At 37.2% G+C, this 20,259-nt stretch overlaps 1 protein-coding gene across 3 annotated transcripts in view; it reads right to left on the reverse strand.

The window, feature by feature from the left end:
* Window positions 1-3,943: 3,943 nt before the first annotated feature.
* The window catches only part of PARN (poly(A)-specific ribonuclease), a 50,754-nt gene continuing 34,438 nt past the window's right edge, over window positions 3,944-20,259 (reverse strand). For 2 of the 3 annotated variants that reach the window (XM_054080314.1, XM_054080313.1), the window contains exons 20-22: window positions 11,593-11,782; window positions 5,790-5,983; window positions 3,944-4,768 (exon numbers count right to left, since the gene is read on the reverse strand). In XM_054080314.1, coding sequence (XP_053936289.1) covers window positions 4,716-4,768; window positions 5,790-5,983; window positions 11,593-11,782 — 437 coding nt within the window. In that variant the 3' untranslated portion in view covers window positions 3,944-4,715. The remainder of the gene's footprint in view (window positions 4,769-5,789; window positions 5,984-11,592; window positions 11,783-20,259) is intronic. The other variant, XM_054080312.1, reaches the window with a different exon arrangement.

Below are 20,259 nucleotides of genomic sequence, written 5' to 3' on the forward strand. Positions count from 1 at the left end.
ACTATCCAGTTATTCTTCTGTTTGGATATTTAGAATTTTATAAGGGTTGTTAAGTTCGTGCTTTGATTTTATTATTAAGCAGATACTGTGTATCTATGATTATGGATGCTTTAACTTATTTATATTAGCCATTTTTTCCATTCCAGTTCCCAGTACTAATTTCAGTTACCTAAAAGCCAGCCAGATCAAGCTCAAATGGATCCACCCACCCAAAGCGATCAGTGGCATACTTCAAATCTTCTCCTAGGCTCACTCACTGACTTCTATTCCACAAAAACAGTCTGGAACACAGCAGCACACTGCCAGTTTATCTACAATGATAATTCTCTGCTGCTTGCACTACAAGCTTTGAAAACTCTGTGCGATGATTTTTTTTATTTTTGATTTATTTTGAATGTGGATAAATCTTAGTAAGGCTCTTCTAACGGACAGAGTAAACATCTATGTTTGGTAAGTTCAGAATATAGAGAGCAAGAGCAGAAACAGAAAAAATGTAAAAGCTAATGAAAGAGTCCTGCAAATTTTTCTCAGGTACCGTATTCACACCTCACTACAGAAAACATTTTTACATTTTGTTTTTTCTAGGTAAAATTACAATAAACTTGGAAAGCAATCCACTTCTTAGACAAAACCCAGGGTACCAGACATTTTTTGGGCAGTGCAACAGAACTTAGAATTTTTTTAAAAAGGAAGAAAGAGTTACAACAATTTATTTTTTTCCCACAATCACCACAAGTTTTATTTTTCTATCCCCCTCTTGTTTTCTCCACTGGATTGATAACTACAATTAGTTCTCCATCTAAATCAATCATCTGAAGGCTTTAGCTTTTTTCTCCAAACCATAAGCTCCAAACTGATACCAAGAATACGCTGTTACACTCCCAACAATCTTCACTTAATGCAGGATAGTTCATTCTGCCACAGCCTTCATTCTCTTACCTGTTCCTATTCAAAGTCGTGCTACAGGGACACTCACACTCTTAACCTTTTACTCTACCCTACAGTTACCTTTTTTCTGTGCTGCTTGTCTACCAGCAACTTCCTAGCTGTGCTGCCAGTCCTGTGCATTCTGATACAAGCATGTCCTTCTTGTGAGAAACACTCGTTCACTGGTAAAATATTGAAAAGGACAAAGTCTTCAAAGCAAAGGCAGTAATATTCTTATTTTACAGTTCAATGCTGAATTGGACGCCCTTCTAAAAAAGGCATCCCACCTTACAAAAGCAGTGGCTATATATACTAGTTTTAGACAAAGAACTGTGTAAATCCTCAAGGAATGTTAATTTCTTTCTTTTCTGTTATCCAACAATATCTGGAGACTTCCTTCGGGTTCTCTCCTGACCTAAAACAACTGTATCTTACATTCTCACTCAGGAATCCTTGAGATAGATATGAAAATTATTACTTCAAATACAGCTTTAACTTTTCTGATATGAACAATGAAATGTTTAATCACGATTGACGACTTACGATCCTCAGGTTTAAGATCAGTCAGATAAACACATTCCAGTCCCTCAGAAGGGGCAGGATTTCCGCCCCCCCCCCCCCCCCGTTTTCTTGCCGAAACAGCCCTTCCCCTCGGGTTTCTCCACGCCATTTCTTCACAACACCTCACATTCTGGCCCACACTTCCCAGTTCTCATCTTTTCTCCTCAGTGCTACCACAGAATTTCCTCATTTTCTCCAGGAAACGCCTCCCCCGCTGCCCGTTGGTGCTGCACGCAGCCCGCTCCCTGAGCCCCGCGTGCTCTCGCCTCAACCCCCGGCAGGGACTGCCGTGACAGCAAAGCCTCTGCCCGCTTGAAGAAGGAAAGTCTTTCACTTCGGCGTTGCCCCCAGCAAGGCTGCTTCACACAGGTGGGAGGCAGAAATCGGAACCCTCTGGGTGCCTCAGCCCTGAGGGGAGCGGGGAGAAGGGACACGAGAGAAGACCCTGCCACAGAGCAGGACACCAAACCAGGCGCAGACGTCGTCACGCTCCTCCAAAGAGAGGGCGAAGCCATAGTTCCAAAATGGAATGGATCCGTGAGTTTGCCCCCTTTCCTCAGGGGGAAAAGGGGAACGAAGGGGGAATTAATTCAATCAAAGTATAACACAGAGCATCTAATTTTTCACCAGGCAAAAATATCACCTTTCAGCAACTCACTGGCTTTCCCAGCTCCAAAGGGAAGCAGTCCCAACTCTGGAGTGGAGCAATCAAACCCCAGAGCGCCAGACCCGGGAGTCTCCACAGCCACAGAGCCGTGACAGCTTGGCTTTTCAGAAACAACTGCTGTAAAGATCCGAGTTATCTATGCACGTATTTGAAGCATACATTAGGAAACAAATGTGGATCTAATTTAAGCAGCTACGTTCTTCTTTCCCTTCCAGAACCGATGATTTCATTTAAAACAAAGGGAAGCATTCCAAACCCCACAGACTAATGAGGTTCGATACTGTATCAGTGAGGTCACCACCTGCCACTGACCCCTGACAGTTCTCCACCCAAACCTACTGTTAGAAATACCATAGCTCTGAATCCAGTCCCATTTTGTCAGCTTTTTAGCTGTTAATTGCTAAAATCAAACACCTCTAAGGGCTAGAAAGTGGAAGAATACTATTTTTTAAGAGGTATTAACTACACGCAGAGACACACAACATCCACTCGGGGAGGGAAGGAGAGTATTTCTATAGTGTGAATACCTATTAATGTTTGCAATTCAGAGAAGGATATACATGGCCTACTCTGAAGGAGCAAGTTTTTAAGGGGTTTTATTGTAATGCAATTAAGACTTGTATTTTCCCTGTAAGTATGTAAATGTTGCTATTTGAGAGTGATGGCCTCAAGGTGAATGCTCCAGGTGGATTCTCTGCAACAGTGCTGGCCTCTAAAGCCCTTGAGCAGACACTCCTTGCCTCTTAAGCTGTACTTCTGACAATCCCTTTAAATGCTTTTGCATCCTTTAGACCTTGTGAATCTAAGCTCCCTCCCAAATCACGTTACGCCAGTTCTTCAGGATATACAGTTAATGACACCCCCCCAACATGTGGGCAGCACACCATATTAAATCACCTGAATTGTTTCCATAAGAAAGAAAGAAAAATTGTATAAAATATTCAAGTGTTGCATACATTCTAAGAACTAAATTTGCAGATTCTTCGTACGTTTGGATACTCAAGAGATTTAAGTATTTACTCCTACGTTCATGACTCTCAGAGAAGAAAAGTCTCTGGATCCTTGAGAGAAGAGTACAGTCACCGATTTCCCCTTGCAACACAGTATACTAAGTTTTCTTTCCCACATTTTAGTGTGAGAATGCGATTATATGGCTGCTATTAAAAAGCCAACAACTTAATTGCACTAACTCTGTTAGTATTCCAAGGTTAGAAAGCAAGCATTTCACATCTTTACATTATTTTTCTACTTTGCAATGCAAGTCCAAGATAGCTCTCACAAACATTTAAAACCCCACCAATTTTGGCATACCTTCAAACCGGTTATTCCATTGTTTAAATGATGGTGGTTCCCACTCTAATGTAAATACAATCTGATGAAGCCTTCTTAATATTCCACTCTCATGCAGCAATGTTTTTAAACTCAGTGATTTGCAGAACTGTCTTCTCTTTTTACCCCACCTCCAAGGAAAATATAGTGATTTAAATCTTAGGACAACAGGCTTTTTTTTAATTTCATTTCACAAATACCTTGAACGTAGTCAATAGACTGCTGCTACTCCAAAAGGGTCTGCTACTCACAGGCTGACAAAAAAACCTGTTACATTATTAAGAAAAAATAAGCATGCACTAAAAAACATTTCAGAAGCTAATAAATAAAAGCAAACCAGTTCCTAAGAAAATGTCTTTAATTTTCATTTTATGGAAATACATCTTTTGGTTTTATTTCCATGATACAAAAATGTTAAATATCAAACATTTTCTGAAATCTACCAATGCAGATCTTTTTCAAACAAATATAGGGCTGGTGCAGTTAGCAGGTTCGTCATGGGTACCAAAGAACATTTTTACAAAAGCCCCACAAGCAGGGGAAGGAGAAGGGAAGAAAGGGATCAAGACTTAAGAGTGAAAGCAGCAATAAATGTGAAAACAAAGGAAAACTACCTCCCACTAGGAAATTATTGTTTGAGAAACTGGTAAATTACAGTTTTTTGAAAGGATAAGTTATGTGTAAGGTTGGCATTTGTATGAATACTGGCTGCACACGGAGTAGGGGGTAGAGAATGGAAAAGTAGAAAAGATTTCCACATAAAGTAAATGGTAGAAAGCAATATGTGAAACTGCAGTTCTACCTGTTTCAAGAATGCTGACTGGGTACTGATATTGCCTGAAAAAATAGCTAAAGATCAGGAGATTTGTGGTAACTCCCCTCAAGCACAGGAAACAGCCTAGCATGAAATTAGAGTGCCAGTTCTTTTTGTACATCTCGTAGCCAGCATGCCAAAGTAGGTGACCAAAATACATTTAGTCTTGCTTCTTAAACCTAACATTATTTACGACTGTAAGGATTTCACATGATCAACAATGAGTCATATACTAGTTAATACACACACAAATAAAATTGACAGTGATTGTTCGATAAACAGTTTAAAATAATTAAACTGATTTTGAGGACACATACTGCTTTGTCAACACCACTTTATTTAAATAAAGTATGGCTTTCAAGACGTGTGTTCTCACAACTGCTTTCAATCAATTCCACTCCTTAAGGCAGTTGTTTCCTACCATGTTTCAGGGACTTCAAAAATTCCAGTGGAACTAGTTGTGAGGCTTCCTAAAAGACAGAGTCACAGAACAGTATATTAAATATACAATACACAAACACTGAATGGAATAAAACACTTTTCATTCTTTCAAAGACATTTTCTCCTCTACAGTGAGGAGAAATAGATACATTAGTGGCAAGTCAATAGCTACACAGAGGAAACTAAGGCATTTTAAAAAAAGAAAAGGTTCATGTCAAGTTTCTTAACCAAACAGTAAATATAAGATTTTGCAATTAATTACTATTTTAATAAAATTAATTTTAGTTCTGCAATAACTCAGGTGATAGAGTTAAATAATAACTATTTTCCCAAGGGTACTTGTAATTACTCTTGCTTAAGGCATCTACGACAGTCACGAAGTTTTCCAGTCCAAGTTAATTGCTGAATACAGATAAATCACACTAATACCTATAATCTGAATTTCCATAATGCCAAATATAGAGCATGAATTCTATATTTGGAATTACAATAGACAGCCTTATCATTTTGCATATGCTTGCATGGCCCAACTGCCCTATTGAACTACAAGAAGAAAGCAGTTTCCAAGCACAGCTTTTGAATTAGCTAAGAAAAACTTTACCAAGTCAGGAGAAAGGACACTTGGTGTGCGATACCACTCGCTAGCTAGAAGTGGCTAAAGCAGATGCTGAAACGAAGTTCTAATTCTGTGATTCTGTGATTAATATTTGAATATACTTTAATACAAGCAGTGCTCTGGATGACCAATAACTAAGATATGGCTTAATTTTTTTAATATAGTCTAATCCGTTTCTGCAAAAAATTACTAACAAAAGTTGAAATTATTTCAAGGAATAAAGTAAGCAAGTAAGATGTCAACTACATTCTGCTTCCTTTGGTTGTTCTCAGGTGACGTTTTCTTGTTTTGTTTCTGAGGGTGTTTTTGTGTTAAGTTAAGACTTAAAGTAAGTTAAAGGAAAGTTAAGACTTAAGAAAACAACTTCAGTTCTGTTCAGGCCTAGGGTACTTCCAAAGAGAACAGAAAGCCATGTGTATGAACATTGTACTTACCCGTTGGAACATGTTCCGTCTTTATCTTTTTGAACTTTTTGGCTCTCTTCTTACCATCTGGAAGTGACTCTGCACACAAATCTGTCTGATTATATTCTGGATCTTGGCCTTCTCCCTCCTCCATATCATCAGAACTAGTTTCTTCCTGGATAGGACTCATGCTTCTCTTTCCCGGTGTACTGGTACCTGTAAAACTGGAACGCAGAAGAAATATGATTACGAACAAGTCAAACATAACTATTACATAGGTACTAGCTGTTACGCATCTAAATGCTTTGAAGGTAGCAGAATAAACTGTACTAAGTGGAGTACCATAAAGTTATAATATCTGGAAGACATGACTTAACTATAAAATTCCACAAATTGGCTATCCAATCCAATCTTTCCTAGATGAAGATATTCATTCTTTGTACTATGAATGTCTCAGGCTTAGCTGCTATTCTGTTGAGATCACTCAACTCAAATGTAATTAAAGATGTTCTCTATTCCTGTTCAATTTTATTTTCTATTCTCTTAGTTACAAAAGCTCTTGTAAAGCATTCTCAGTTGACACTAAGGTATATAAAACTGCTAAGCCTCAAACACACATCTTGATATTGAAGGATTCTACATGCTGACTTCATCCTCTATTTAGGAACTATACGCCGTTTTAAAAGGGGAGTTGGAACTGGTTGATCTTTTAAGGTTCCCTTCCAACTCAAACCATTCTACAACTCTATGAAAGGAGGAGAAAAACATCAAGCTCCATATAATAATCTTTAAATCGGGCCTTAAAGCGAAGGATTCTACCATCCAACAGGCTGCTAAATAAAAAGCACAAAAAAATGCACACTCATTTCACAGGTACTATTTGAATGAAGCCTGACTAATACAGTATTGAAGATGAACTTGGAGCTCCATTTCATTCAGCAGATATTTACATAATTGCATAGATTTTCATTTGGCTGTTAAGTTTCCTTGAAAGACAAATGACAATATTCAAATCCAAATGCCGTAAGTATAAGACAGAATGCAGTAGCAAAGGGGCTAATTAAAAAAGAAAGTTCCCATTACAAACTTCCAGATATGTGAATATCAGATTAACCAATTAAAAAATAGGTAGTTTTAGGCTTACAAACTTTTATTTTTTCATTAAGAACTACACAAAATGGCTAAATGCATCTAAACCATATTTTGTCCTTTAAAAATTAATACTGGCATTATAGAACAAAGCTTTACAAGCAATTTTGTTTTTTCTTTCTAATCAATAATAGCAGGGAACTATGGTGCTTCAATAAGTTTTCAGCTGAAGGACTGTTAAATTTGCCTGTACAGTTTTGGCTTTGAAATGGAATTTTTTTTCGGCTGAACATTCTGCAATTTAAAACAGACTCTGAGATGTCCAAAGGCAATAAACAAACATGAAACATATGATTATGCCTCATGCTCTTACTTCCACTTTAGGAGCACAAACTCCATTTGCTTTGATGAACAGCTGGCTTTTCTCTCCTCTAAACATTCACACACAGAAGGCCTTCTTGCATGATTTCTTATAAATCATCATTTCGAGTCACACCACAACTACCACCAATAAAAAGATGCAAGTCAAAAAGCTGGACAGAACTGTTTTATCTTACATATGTATTTCAGTATTGTAAAATGGGTGAAAACTAGGTTTGGAAAGAAAAAATGTCCAGTAAAATAAGAACATTTAGAAAATAAAGTAATATTACATTTTTTTAAAAAATATTATTTAGAAAAGTGTATAAGAATTCTACTTCTGGGAAAGGTATTCTGAAAAATACATAAGGAAGAAAAACTCGGGAGTTAAGTTATGATCCCAGACTTTCTTAGACATATTAGGAGCAGCTGGCTCTTAGAAGGGATCTTGCATTCACTGTAGGAAGAAGGTCCCGTTTTTAAAGGTCTTATGGCTGAATTTTTTTTTTTTTCAACTTAGACTTTTGAGAAGCTACTGCAAATAAAGAGAAACAAGTTCTTGACCATGAGTGCACATTTAGCTGTGCATCAAAGCACAAAACAAAAATTAATTTTAGGCATTATGTTCTTGCTGCAGATACACTAAGAGGGATGGGAGGAAATGCCAAAAAAATGGCAGCACAAATCAAGAACTGTTGATTTCTTGATTTCTCCCTAAGTATAATTTTATTCTACATTCATCCATTGATTTCATGCACTCTAAATGGCTAAGAGTTGATTATTTTTCTTATTCTTCTTTGACCTAAAATACAATTTTGACCACGTTATTTACTCACTTAGCAATAGTAGCAAATCAGTATGGTTGTATATACAAGTTAAAGCACTACTCGGAGCAAAGTTCACTTTTCTAATTATACCAGTTATTTTGGAATATGTCCATATTTCTGTCTCATTTTCCTTACTCAGTTGAGAAATAAATAAAGTGTAAGAACAAAACAAACTCATAGCTAACAGTAATTGTCCAATTCAGATATATTCATTAGGATCCTCAACTCTTTGGATACTTGAACCATTTAGAAAGAGACCTACATCACCTATTAACAAATGTAGCACTTGGGTTTCAAAACACATATGTACGACAGTTATCCAGGCAATATCTTTTCTAAAATAATATATTTAAGGAGGTCCTGAAATGTCTTCAGTATATTCAAATGGATATTGTTTCCATTTTTAAAATGAAATTACTAGCTGGTGCTTGAGGGGAATAGGGCTGGGGCTGACAGAAAGACCAAAACCACAAGAAAGGCCTATTATACAATGCCCTGTACTTCATACTAGTGTGTTTTTATTTTACTCATTCCTAGATGATGATCAGGAAAATAACAACAAGTAACTACAAGTAGAGCAGGATGTCTAGTTTTACACAGGAAATACTCTATTTGATTTTTTTATGCTATCGTTTAACACTGTTTTGCTAAGGAAAATATCTTAAATCCATACATTTAACAGTCATGGCAGAGCTGGCAGGCAGTTATTTGCTAGGCTGGTACCGTAGAGTAGACAGGAGGATCCATCCATTTGGAAAGTGTAGTCTGAACAGCAAATAGCTTTTGAGAAGGAGGTGTTATTAACTACTTAAAGTTTTGTGAAATACATCAGTTTTTCCCTACTTCTCTGTCTGACCTAATAATCAGGCATATTACCATTAAAATCAGTTTTGATATCTAACAGTAATAAAAAGTTATATGTAAGGAGTATGTTAATCATAAGTGATTTTACATTGGGACTGCTGTTACTTCTATTGCACTGTATTTTCTGAACAGTAATTCCTCTATAATATGCGACTATAGTTTTTTTAGTAAGACAGGAATTAAATAACCTTTATTACATACTTATCAATCTGTCAATTGAAGACAAAAGTTCCTTACAAGAAATATCGCACTACTTCATTACTGAATGAAAAAGTAGCCAGGAATATTGTCATCATGGATAGGAACAGCTATTCTGCAGCTGTGCTCCCTGGCAGAAACCGATACAGTAAGCTTATGAAATAATAAATAAATAAAGGATGTAGTAGCATGAAGTTATTAAAAGAGATCAGCTGCTAGATACAACACAGAGTGCTCAACTGAATATGATACAAACTAATCTGGACAAACATACCCACAAATACCTGCAACATGTATTTGTCCTGATTGTATCATAGAAATATTTCTGTTACATTAAGCATATTTTATATTTAAATGCTTATATATAATATATAAAATTATAAACAAGTATTTGAGATATTTTTTGTCTGGAGACAAAAGGAAAATATTCATCCTGAGTGAACTGAAAGACCACAAGGTTTGCAGTTCCTTTACCAAATTACGCTTAAGAGGAAACATTTACAAAAGAGTAGTTGACAGGAGAACACTAACTAGTAAGAAATACAAATAAGATTAAGAAAAATACGCCAAAAGACCACCAACAAAAAGGAATTCTGGACAGAACCAAATAATCTTTATAAATGGCAAACAAAAATTTATCTAACATCAATTATAGATGAAGTTCTGTCAACAAAATAAAGGCTCCTGTCCAAAGCTATCAAAGCAATGATCATTTAAAAACAAGGTTGCTTCTTGTGGAATCTCACAACACTAAAAAAAACAGATTAAAAATTCTGAAGGAGATTAAATGCTTAGGCATACAACTCACTGTGGTGTATCAGAACTTTAAGGAAATAATTCACTGAAAATTTTATTCAGCAATCTTCCAAATAACACATTTGCAGTATTCCTCAGACTTCTTTGCGAGGTAACATCAAATCAGCATTTGCGTTTACTGTTTTCCAAAGTACATGTTAAAAGAATAAGTAGTCTTTTGTTCAAACCACAAGCTGCTCTCTTACTGTCTGTCTAGAAACAGAGACACTCTCCAAAAAAAACATTCGAGAAGAGATAATTTTATAATAATAAAACTAGGTCTTAGGGTTTTTTTTGCACTAGACCCAAAATGTGATAAATATTTGCAGATTATTGAATACAGACTTAATTATAGACTGAAGCCTTAGCCACATGTAAATTAGTGCCAGGACAATCTTTAGAGCTCCTCATCTCTTCACGACATGCACTCTCTAGCTTTCCTAAATGCAATAGTTCAATTAACCTAATTTCATTGGATATGTTTTTATCACCAGGTTCCCTCCATATGTTTCTTAGGGATCATACATGTCTTTAACACATTTAGAATTCCCACCATGACAAAAGCCATGAAAATTTGACAGCTAACCAAAATACACACCTGCATTTAATTTGGCAAAGTAGGCAAATCATAAGCTTGTGAGATGAACAGAACAGTTTTAGTATATTTGTTACATGACTGATAACATTTGCAGGAAGGTATAATGAGAGCTTAGCACAGCATTCCCAAGAAATATAAAGTAGAAAGACCTCAGTGTTGGTTTTATTAACACCTCTTTTGGTCTGTCTAACCAGGAAAAAAATACCCAAACCAAAACACACAAAAAAAACCAGAAAAACCCAAACACCACCTTACAGAAATGTGACCTCTGCTGAACGTAATTTTTATAGAGATTGACAGAATTATGTGGGGTGGTAGTGGAGGGAGGGGGGGAAGAATGGCAAACTTGATAGTTATTACTATCAAACAATTATATTAACACTAAAACAATTATATTAACACTTTCTATTCACAGCTACACAGCTCACTGAGAAAGAAGGCTCCTGTTACCATTACATCCATTATCTGTCATTAATATGAAAGGGTAAGAATGGAACAAGAACACATAGAAGCTTACTGTACCAGGATCAAAACCAGCATCTCCTTACTTATATTTGTCTTTAAATAATGAACTAAAACCCTTTTCAACTTTTACTCTGAAAGCTTACCTATGCAAGTATCATCGTCTTTCAGTTTCTGAAGCATAAGGCTGACTTCATCAGGACTGCTCAAGAAGGTCATTTATACCCTTCCCTGTGGCAGCCTCATCCAAAAACCAGCCCTTACAAGGGTGTAAAATGACAACTATGTTTCCAGACACAAGTGACACAACGACACAAGCCATTCAAAGGAGTCAAATGAATAAATAAAACAGTTTTTATTTTGGTTATAGGAAATGGTGCTGCTACTTCAAGCTCAGAAACTACGATTTGACCTGCCCTCAAGACCTCAATATTTTAAAAATTTGTTTAATCACATTTGAGACGAAATACCCTCTGCTCCTTTACTTACGACAGCTGATGTACCGCTACTGATTTATACGCAAAGAAATATGTACAGAAAAAAAAGTCACCTACTGGTTAAGAACTACCTGAAAATTGTTAAGACTTCTAACAAAAATGCAATAAAAATACAAGACTTGGCAATGCAGGAAAAGGCTCACCTGTTAACACAGTAGTATCGACTCTGGGAAACGTAAGGTGTGCATTGAGTTTTTAACCGCTTTCTCTCCATCTCCTTCCAACTATCTTCTGTACATTTTCTCTTTGCCTGTTTTTCTTCATGTTTTTTCTCAACATATTCTGCATATGTCTGGATCCTATAACTTTCAGCATACTTGCTGGTGTTTACAGCTACGGAGAAGAAGAGTGATGTTACATAAAAAACACTGTTAAACAACAGCATGTCTTGCCCTGAAATAACTTATTTTGAGAAGCAGTAGGCAGTAAGCTATTTGTTCTGTTCACACAGATGACTTCTAGTTCCACTGGTAGTGATCAGAAGGGAAAGGAAAAAAAAAGTAAATACCTTACTGTCCTACACTCACATGTTACATTTGAATTAAGATAATCAAAGCTCTTCTCGGAGTCAGACTTCATACAAAAAGAGTTAAAAATACTTAAGTCTTTCCTTTTAAATTGGAAACCATCAATTCTTCATAGCCCTCTTCCAAATTGCTTGTTGGCAAGAAAAGATTTCCTGGATTTTTTCCCTTTTAGTCTCATTACTTAACCCAGCAGGTTTATTTTGCAAGTCTGCCAGGAAAAGATGACATTTGCAAAGCCTTTGCCAAAACTCTCTTTGATTGCTGTGAAACATAAGCTTATTTGAGCTGCATTTTTGGTTGCACAAGACATCCATGGAAGCAGCACTTAGCTAATATCCAGCTGTTCCACCCTTGTATCTCACTAATGTTTGGTCTCCATTTAACCAAAAAAGACTGCAAGTTCAAGATAGAAGGATTTCTGTCAACGCAAAATTAGAATCATTTCAAAGACGAAGAAAAAACTTCTACTGCCTTCACTCAGCAACAATTTACCAACATTCCTTCAAACCCCAGCATCTTCACAGCTCTCAGCCTCTAGTGTGCAAGCCAAGCTCTGGCCTGAAGCCATCACTGTAACAGATGAATCAGCAAATTAAACTGACTGTCAACTGGTGTCCTCTGCTGTTTTCAGCCTAACTCATGGAAAGAAAGTACTGTGAACCAAGTAGTACACCAGCTTAAACACATAAAAAACCCACTCACATTGTTTTTCATATACATGGGCTGTGCATATTTTAATATACCATAACTGCTACGGAGACAAAATCCTGATCTTATTATGTACTTTCAATCTTTTGGTAGAAATTTCAGATGTGTAGCCAACTTTGTGATTCTAATTGAAATGCTGTCATCTTGAACACAAGCATTCTTTATTACCTCTAGCCCAAGCACTAGGAATAGCAAGCTCCAACATCACAATCCAGAAAAGGTGAGAAAGATGAGAGGATTTGTTTTTTTCCTCTTTCAGAATACATCATCCATTCTGTGTCTCAGCTGTGCTACTGTGAAATGAATTACCTACACTATCAGCCACAGCACACAGATGCTGCTGGAGCCTTTCAAACGTGCATAAAACTGGGCAACAGCTTTGTATATTTAATTTTAATCCCAAGAACAGATACCAACAATTATGATTAATAGCCTCAGGCAATTATTGCACTAACCAAAGAGATGTTACGCATACATCCTTTCACGCTCCTTATATTTGTTTTTAGCTGTGAATTTACAGGATCTGTTTGTAAGAATTAGGAGTATATTTATTGCCCATGAAGTTACAGTGCAGGCATCATGAATGAATTAGTAATTCTCACTGGAGTTACTGCGTGCCAGCCGACGTTCCTCAGGGTAAAATTTGTTTAGTTAAACTCAAGCATGTTTTCACTTGCTAAAATCAAGCACATAGTTACCATGGATCATCTGATAAATAGTGATTTTTAAAACACAATAATCATTTCACATTATTTGTTTTGCTATAAGCTAAGAGCCAAAGTTATGGCTCTTCCATTTAATGCCCAACAAACCCAGCCTGTATTTAAGGAGAGGGAGAGAAAAAAAAATACCACAAACCCAGCCTGTGTTTAAGGAGAGGGAAAAAAAACCAAACCCCACAAACCCATCCTTATGCAGCCTAAAGAGAATTTTAAAATGCATCTGTGTAAGAGTCAATATTTTTGAGCAAAGGCAACTTAGCTTTCCTGAAATAAGGCTTGTATTTTATAGTGACCCACTTATCTTACACATACAAAGATATATATATACACATTTTTTTTATATATATATACACATTTTATATAAAATTATATGCTCAACATATTTCTTCATGCATTGAACAATTAAAATGAACACACATGGAGAACTCTAAGGAGCCACAAAGATAAATTAATCTTACACAGTCTTGAACTGAAGAGCTGCTCCCTGTAAAAGTTTAAAATACATTTTCTCTGATGCTTTTTTGATTACTGCTGTCCATGTTGCCAAACAAAGCAGACACAATTATATTGCTCCGCATTGCAAACACAAGAAATGCATTGCTCTCACAAACTAAAGAGAACTTAGGGAGGTTATTTACTTATTTATTTAAATCATAAGCGAGAAGACAAATCTTTCTGTGATAAACCTGACCTAGTAACCACCACCACATGGCTGCATTTCATTACACTAGCTGCAGCCGCAAAGTTACATTTCTGTCTTGCAGCTAATTAATAGTAATTGCACATTATTTTAGGAAAAACATGTCCAGAGGATGGCATCTTGTCTAGTTAATTCAGAAAGCTATTAAACAGGCTGACTGACATGAGCGATCTAAGAGGAACCTGTACAAAGACACTTTTCCACCAAGTCCTTGCTCTTAGGCAGATAAAGATCCTGACAATTCAGTCAGTTGCCTGACAATATGAATTGTAATCCTGACAATACTAAGCCCTAAGTTTCACCTGGGAATCTATAACCCTGGAGTGCAGCTCACACTGGGTTTCACCCAACTGGAGAGCAGCTCTGTGGAGAAGGACCTGTGGGTTTGGGGGAACAACAGGCTCGACATGAGTGCACAGTCCGCTGCAGCAGCAAGGAAGTCCAACAGGATGCTGGGGTTCATCAAGAAGGGCATCACTGGCAGAGATAAAGAAGTCATTATCCCACTCTACTTAGTGCTTTTCAGGCTGCACCTGCAGTCCTGCATCCAGTTTTGGTACCCGCTATTCAAAAGAGATGCAGACGGGCTGGAGAGGATCCAGAGAAGGGCCATTAAGATGATCAGAGGACTGGAAAACCTACCATGCAAAGTAAGGTTGAGACAACTGGGACTGTTCAGGCTTGAGAGGAGGCTTAGAGGAGACCTTATTACCATGTACCAGTACATAAAGGGTGTCTACCAAGAGGATGGAGGCTCCCTTTTTACAAGGAGTCACATCGAAAAGACAAGGGGTAATGGATACAAGTTGCTCCTGGGGAGATCCTGATCAGATTCCAGAAGAAAATTTTTCACCATGACAACAGTTAAACATTGGAATAATCTCCCCAGGGAAGTGGCAGATTCCTCTACACTGGACACTTCTAAGATTCAGCTCAAGAGTGTGCTGGGCCACCTAATTTAAACTATATATCATATATAAAACTCACCCAAAGCCTCATTAATTTAGCAGGGCCAGACACTTATATATGACAGACAGGATTCTTTCAGTCCTTGCTCAGCAATCCACCAGAGCAAAGCAGCTATTTTGTCGAGTTGGATGTATTCAGCATACCCCTTGCTAAAGCTTTATTGAGATGAAACCTTATCCTGAAAATAGTTTTCTACACTTTCAACAGAAGTATCCTGCACAAGTCTGTTTGTAATAGAGTCAAACATTAATTTCAACTGCGCCTGTAGAGAGTAAAAAATAACTGGTAATTCAGCTACAGAAAACCTGACTGCCTGCTTTCCATTTTCCATAATAGCCATGCTGCCGCATCAAAATCCTTTTGCACATGCCAAGGTAACTACAGCAGACTTGCCCAGCATTGCCGAATGAAGTGATACTTCCTCAGTGTGCTTCTTGAGATCCTTGTCCTCAAGGAAGGTCAAAAAGAAGAAAAACCCTCACTGCAGTTTACAGAAAGAAAAAAAAAAAAGAAATAGAGAAAACAAAGTATCAAGATCTTATGAAATATGCTCCAGGATCATCCTGCACTGAGGCATCATGAAGGGGGAACGCTGGCTTTGCTCTGAGGTCAGGAGATAAAAATCATTTACAATTTCTTTCACTGATAAAAGCCATGTGAAAGTCAGAGCCTAATGTTTGAAACCTATAATGCAGTGTAATTTTTCATCTCAGCATCACTTAGAAGATTCAAAAGCCCTGAAGAGTTAAAAAGTATTTACTTAGTCAAAATACATTCAGAAATATAACTACAGCTGACTGCCTCAGAGATCAGCATAATTCATTCTGTCCTTTACTCACTGATAAGGAAAAGCAGCATCAACAGATCTATTGGAAGGCCTCAAGTCTCTTAGTACCAGTTGTAGCATTCAATCATAAATTATGTGTGCTTCAACAGGTTCTTGTTTTCCTCTCTTCATTTTGGAGAAAATGGGAAAACAACACAGGTGATTGAAAAGAAAATGATTTTACAGAACAAAGGTAAACTGCCAAGTACAAAGCATGGCAAAGAAAAAGGATCCTTGGAGAATGTTTTATACTCAATTTCCCTCAACAAATACAGATGATGGCATAGTCCACTGAGACATTTAACACTATGCACAAGTATGCAGATTGCAATTAACTCTAATTACTAAAAGAATTCAAGCTACTTGGCCTTTGTACCCTGTTTAAATATCTCAGTAAGTAAAACAAAAGTTGTGAAATGTATTAACCCACTTCAAAAAATCCACGTCAAATTAAAAGACTGTCAAAAGACTTACAGCACTGTATCACCAAAAAACCTACTATATTCAAACTGGCGGGGTATGTCTGTTTTGTTGTTGTTTTTTTTTTTTAAACTGATGAGTAAAAATACAGCTGCAGGTGCCTGAAGGCAAGTTTATCATCAGTCCTCTTCATTCTGCATCACTAACGCTGAAAGCTGTAAAACAGCTGTCTGTATTAGGATTTATACCAGAGGTTCCACTCTAAAACCATGACTATACTATATCAACCAGCAATTAATTTTCTTGTTATAGTCAAGATTCCTGAACAACACAAGTAGAAATTCACCACATCTCATTCCTTGCATTTGCTAGTACAGAAATGCTTTTAAATCAACATTGGAGAATTTTAGTTTTCATAAGTACCGGTAAAGCGCTCAGATCTGTTAGTCTACAAATTACAAATGTAAAATAAACAGAACACTTCCTTTCTACATCAGATAAAAGCCCTCAATGTGTATTATTACTCAAAGCTCAGACAGCTCAGATCTGAAAGACTTTTTGGAATGACACAGAACCCACGGTCTGGTTAGGCAGCTGATTTCATCAAACATCCTGTTAACAAATGGGAGAATCTCATTACCTTGCCCCTTAGCCCGTGCTCCATGGCACCTGGTCCCAGGCCCTCCTTTACAGTGTTTCTGGTGTTTATTGACCTGCTGATGAGCCAATTCACCTCACTGAATCAACAGGCATTTTTCTTTATTATTTTGTCCAGACACAGAAAAGGCAAGAGAAAAGCAGCAAGAGCTCCCTGTTCAATTGGAGAGTCACCCCCTTTATGTAACCGTGAAGGATTAAGACTGGCACAAACCCTTAGCTATGTTTTAATACCAGCAAATTAAACCTTTCAGCTAAGGCTAAGCAGTCACGGGAAGATCCTGCAAAAGCAGATGACATTTCTGACACTGGTAAGAACTTCAGAACAAGAAAAGCAAGCTGAGCTCAGAGACATCCTCATGGCAGTGCTGTCCAGAAGAATATTAAGGTTAACATGGGCATTTTCAGCCGAAGCACCCATTAATGCTCCACATCAAGTGCTTCAAAAAGAACTATCCCAATAATAAGTTCATCCCTAGATACCATTTGTTACAGGAAAGACTGCGCCCCATTGCACGAATTGATGTATTCACTACTGCACCAAACAAGTATGTTGCTACTGTCCTCAGCTGAAAAACGTGCCCCAAATAAAACTAAGTAATTTTTCTACTGTAGTAACTCTTATCACCCATGAGGAGTTCAGAACCTGCAGACCAACTGCTCAGGTCTTCCTAGTGAAACCATTTCATTCAAGTCCTTACATAGCATACAGCACGTATTACAAATTATGATCTTCTGAGAAACTACACACAGTATCAAGGTTAAGGATGGTTTTAAAAAGTTCAGCTTGCAGGAAAGTTGCGTAAAAGCACATCCACAAGGTGATTACATCTTACTACAACTTTTAGTTGCTTATCTTAAATGCATTTTGATGCAGCACAAGAATTCAAGCCACTCAAATATTAACAAGAGAAATATCAAGATTTTTATATATATCTGCACATACATACATATATTTGTATATATACCTATGCATCATATAAAACTCAACACTGCAAATTTAGCATCACAGGCAAAGCTACTGATGCAAAATTTAAACTAAGCTTTCCTAAAATATCAAAACCTCGTGGGTCTAAGAACTCAAAATCCAGTGAGGGGAAATCACAAAAAGCTAGAGAAACTATTTGAAACTGCATATAATTTGAATAAAAGGTAAAATAACAGTAACGGCTGGCATTAGACATACTGCAGTATGACCCCGGCTTCTCCAGACTGCAGTAAGGGAGTTTCCTGCCTGGAGTTACGTATCTGACATGAATTTCACATGATTTTATTGGTGAGAACACAGACATATGAAATACAATTTCTCAAAGAATTTGGGTAATACAGTAGGTACTACCTGCCATCTCCCCAAATTCAGTGAGAAGAGACTGATATGCACATGATCTCCAAAGACATGGGTGCATTTCTAAATTGTGGCAGCAAGCACGGAGGTTAAGTCAAAGGTTCTGTAATAAACCTTACAAAACCCTAATAAACCATGAAGTCCAGCCCTGTCTGAGAAACTCACGAGTTCAGAAAGATTAGTGACTTAAGTGAGAATCACTGAAAGGCCATCACGATTTCAGCTGCTGCACCTGCTTTAGTCCATTGCTCCCCTGCTGTCTAACTACATTGGTCTACTCACTGCCTAGAGGAAGAAGATATCTTGCACACAGTAAATTCTGCATGAGCTCATGTATCAGGGCACTCACACATGGAAAAACTTAACTTTATTTCAATGCTTGCCACTTATGACAAGCAGTTGCTTTTCAAATTTCAGGTTAAGTGTATTTGTTGCATTTTAAAATAGCAAGAAAAAAGTTCTCATGAATATTCTCAAGTTAAAATTACTCTAAGTCCAATGGTTTTAAAATACTGTAGAAGTTGCTGAAAATCAGAACACAGACATTACAGAACTGCACACCTAAGCCTTGGGTAAGCAGAATGAAGAGCAAGCCCTAGCTGCTAAGGAAAATAAACTTCTCCATTATTACCTATTACCATATAACTGTCAAATGCCTCAGAGTAGAAACTCAGTTTTATTTTCAAGCACTTCAAAATCTAACACAAGTCTTCGCCCACATTTTAGAAATAAACACAGCTTGCCGTAACAATTTTTAAGAGTGCCTTTTTACATGGCCTGTAGAGGCTCCGCAAGTGCAAAGACATGTAAAAAAAGTTCCTTTAAGAGTACACTTAAGTCCTTTATATAGCAGCGACCTAGAGAGTCGCTGAAAGTTGGCTCCAATGAAATTCAAGGAAACCATAAATAACAAGAACTCTTCATTGATGCAAAGCATTAACTGAGGACTCACAAAGTAGGGAACTGCCCAGAACTACTGAAACACTGAAATATTTCAGCTTATATCAATCTATTAATTAAAATAAAACACTGGGTTTACTTTAAAAAGTTAAGACAAGCTGAAGTCTCTCCCATCTTCCCCACAACTTCTAGACTATTTGTGTGAAGCTTAAAACTCTGCAAGTCAAGAAGCATTGAAAGAGTACTTATTTCATACTAACCTTTCCAGACGGAAAACCAGCTTTATAAATATACAACGCTGAATAGCATCCAAAAGCAAGCTGGTCTAGCAAGCCAAAAGCCCTAAGAGCCAGAAGTTGTACACCAAACATTCATTCTGAAGCTTCTTGTTTTTAGCAACTCTAAGAGTGCACAAGTCCACACCATTACCATGTGCTCCACGTTTGACAAATGCTGAGACCACATGAATTATAATTTGGCAACAGTTAAGTTCTTTCTCCCAGATGTCCAACAAAAGGACATTTAACATGTCCAACCATTTAACAAATTCTTATTAATCACCTGTCTTGAACAGCAAAACTCAACAGAATATAGACAGTTTATTGGTCATTATTTTTTTGGGGTGCTGGTAACTGCAAAAAGTGACAAATTAGAGCCATCTAGTCCACCACAAACTCATTATTGGCTTTACTATGACAACAAAGCAACACTGACAAGGGACACTGAGAAGACAGCCCACTTAAACTCGAGGCCACTAAATATGCAGACACAGCTTGCATATAAAGACACAGCAGGCACCTCACTCCATGGTGATTATGAAACAGTTAACTATCGTTTGTCTTGATGCAGCTACGACTGCAAGCTGAAGTTCATGTTCTAATTGTAACGAGTAATGTTGTTTCATAAAAGAATAAGCCTTCTCTAGTAATAAATTATGGAATTTGCCAATAACCAAATAAAGTGAAGATTCTTGGACATGGTCAGCAGCAAATTGAGCAGGTTAAGGGATTTGCTCCTTGTTTCCTAAGGTTTCTGG

Source organism: Cuculus canorus, chromosome 15, assembly GCF_017976375.1.
Source record: "Cuculus canorus isolate bCucCan1 chromosome 15, bCucCan1.pri, whole genome shotgun sequence".
Taxonomy (NCBI): domain Eukaryota; kingdom Metazoa; phylum Chordata; class Aves; order Cuculiformes; family Cuculidae; genus Cuculus; species Cuculus canorus.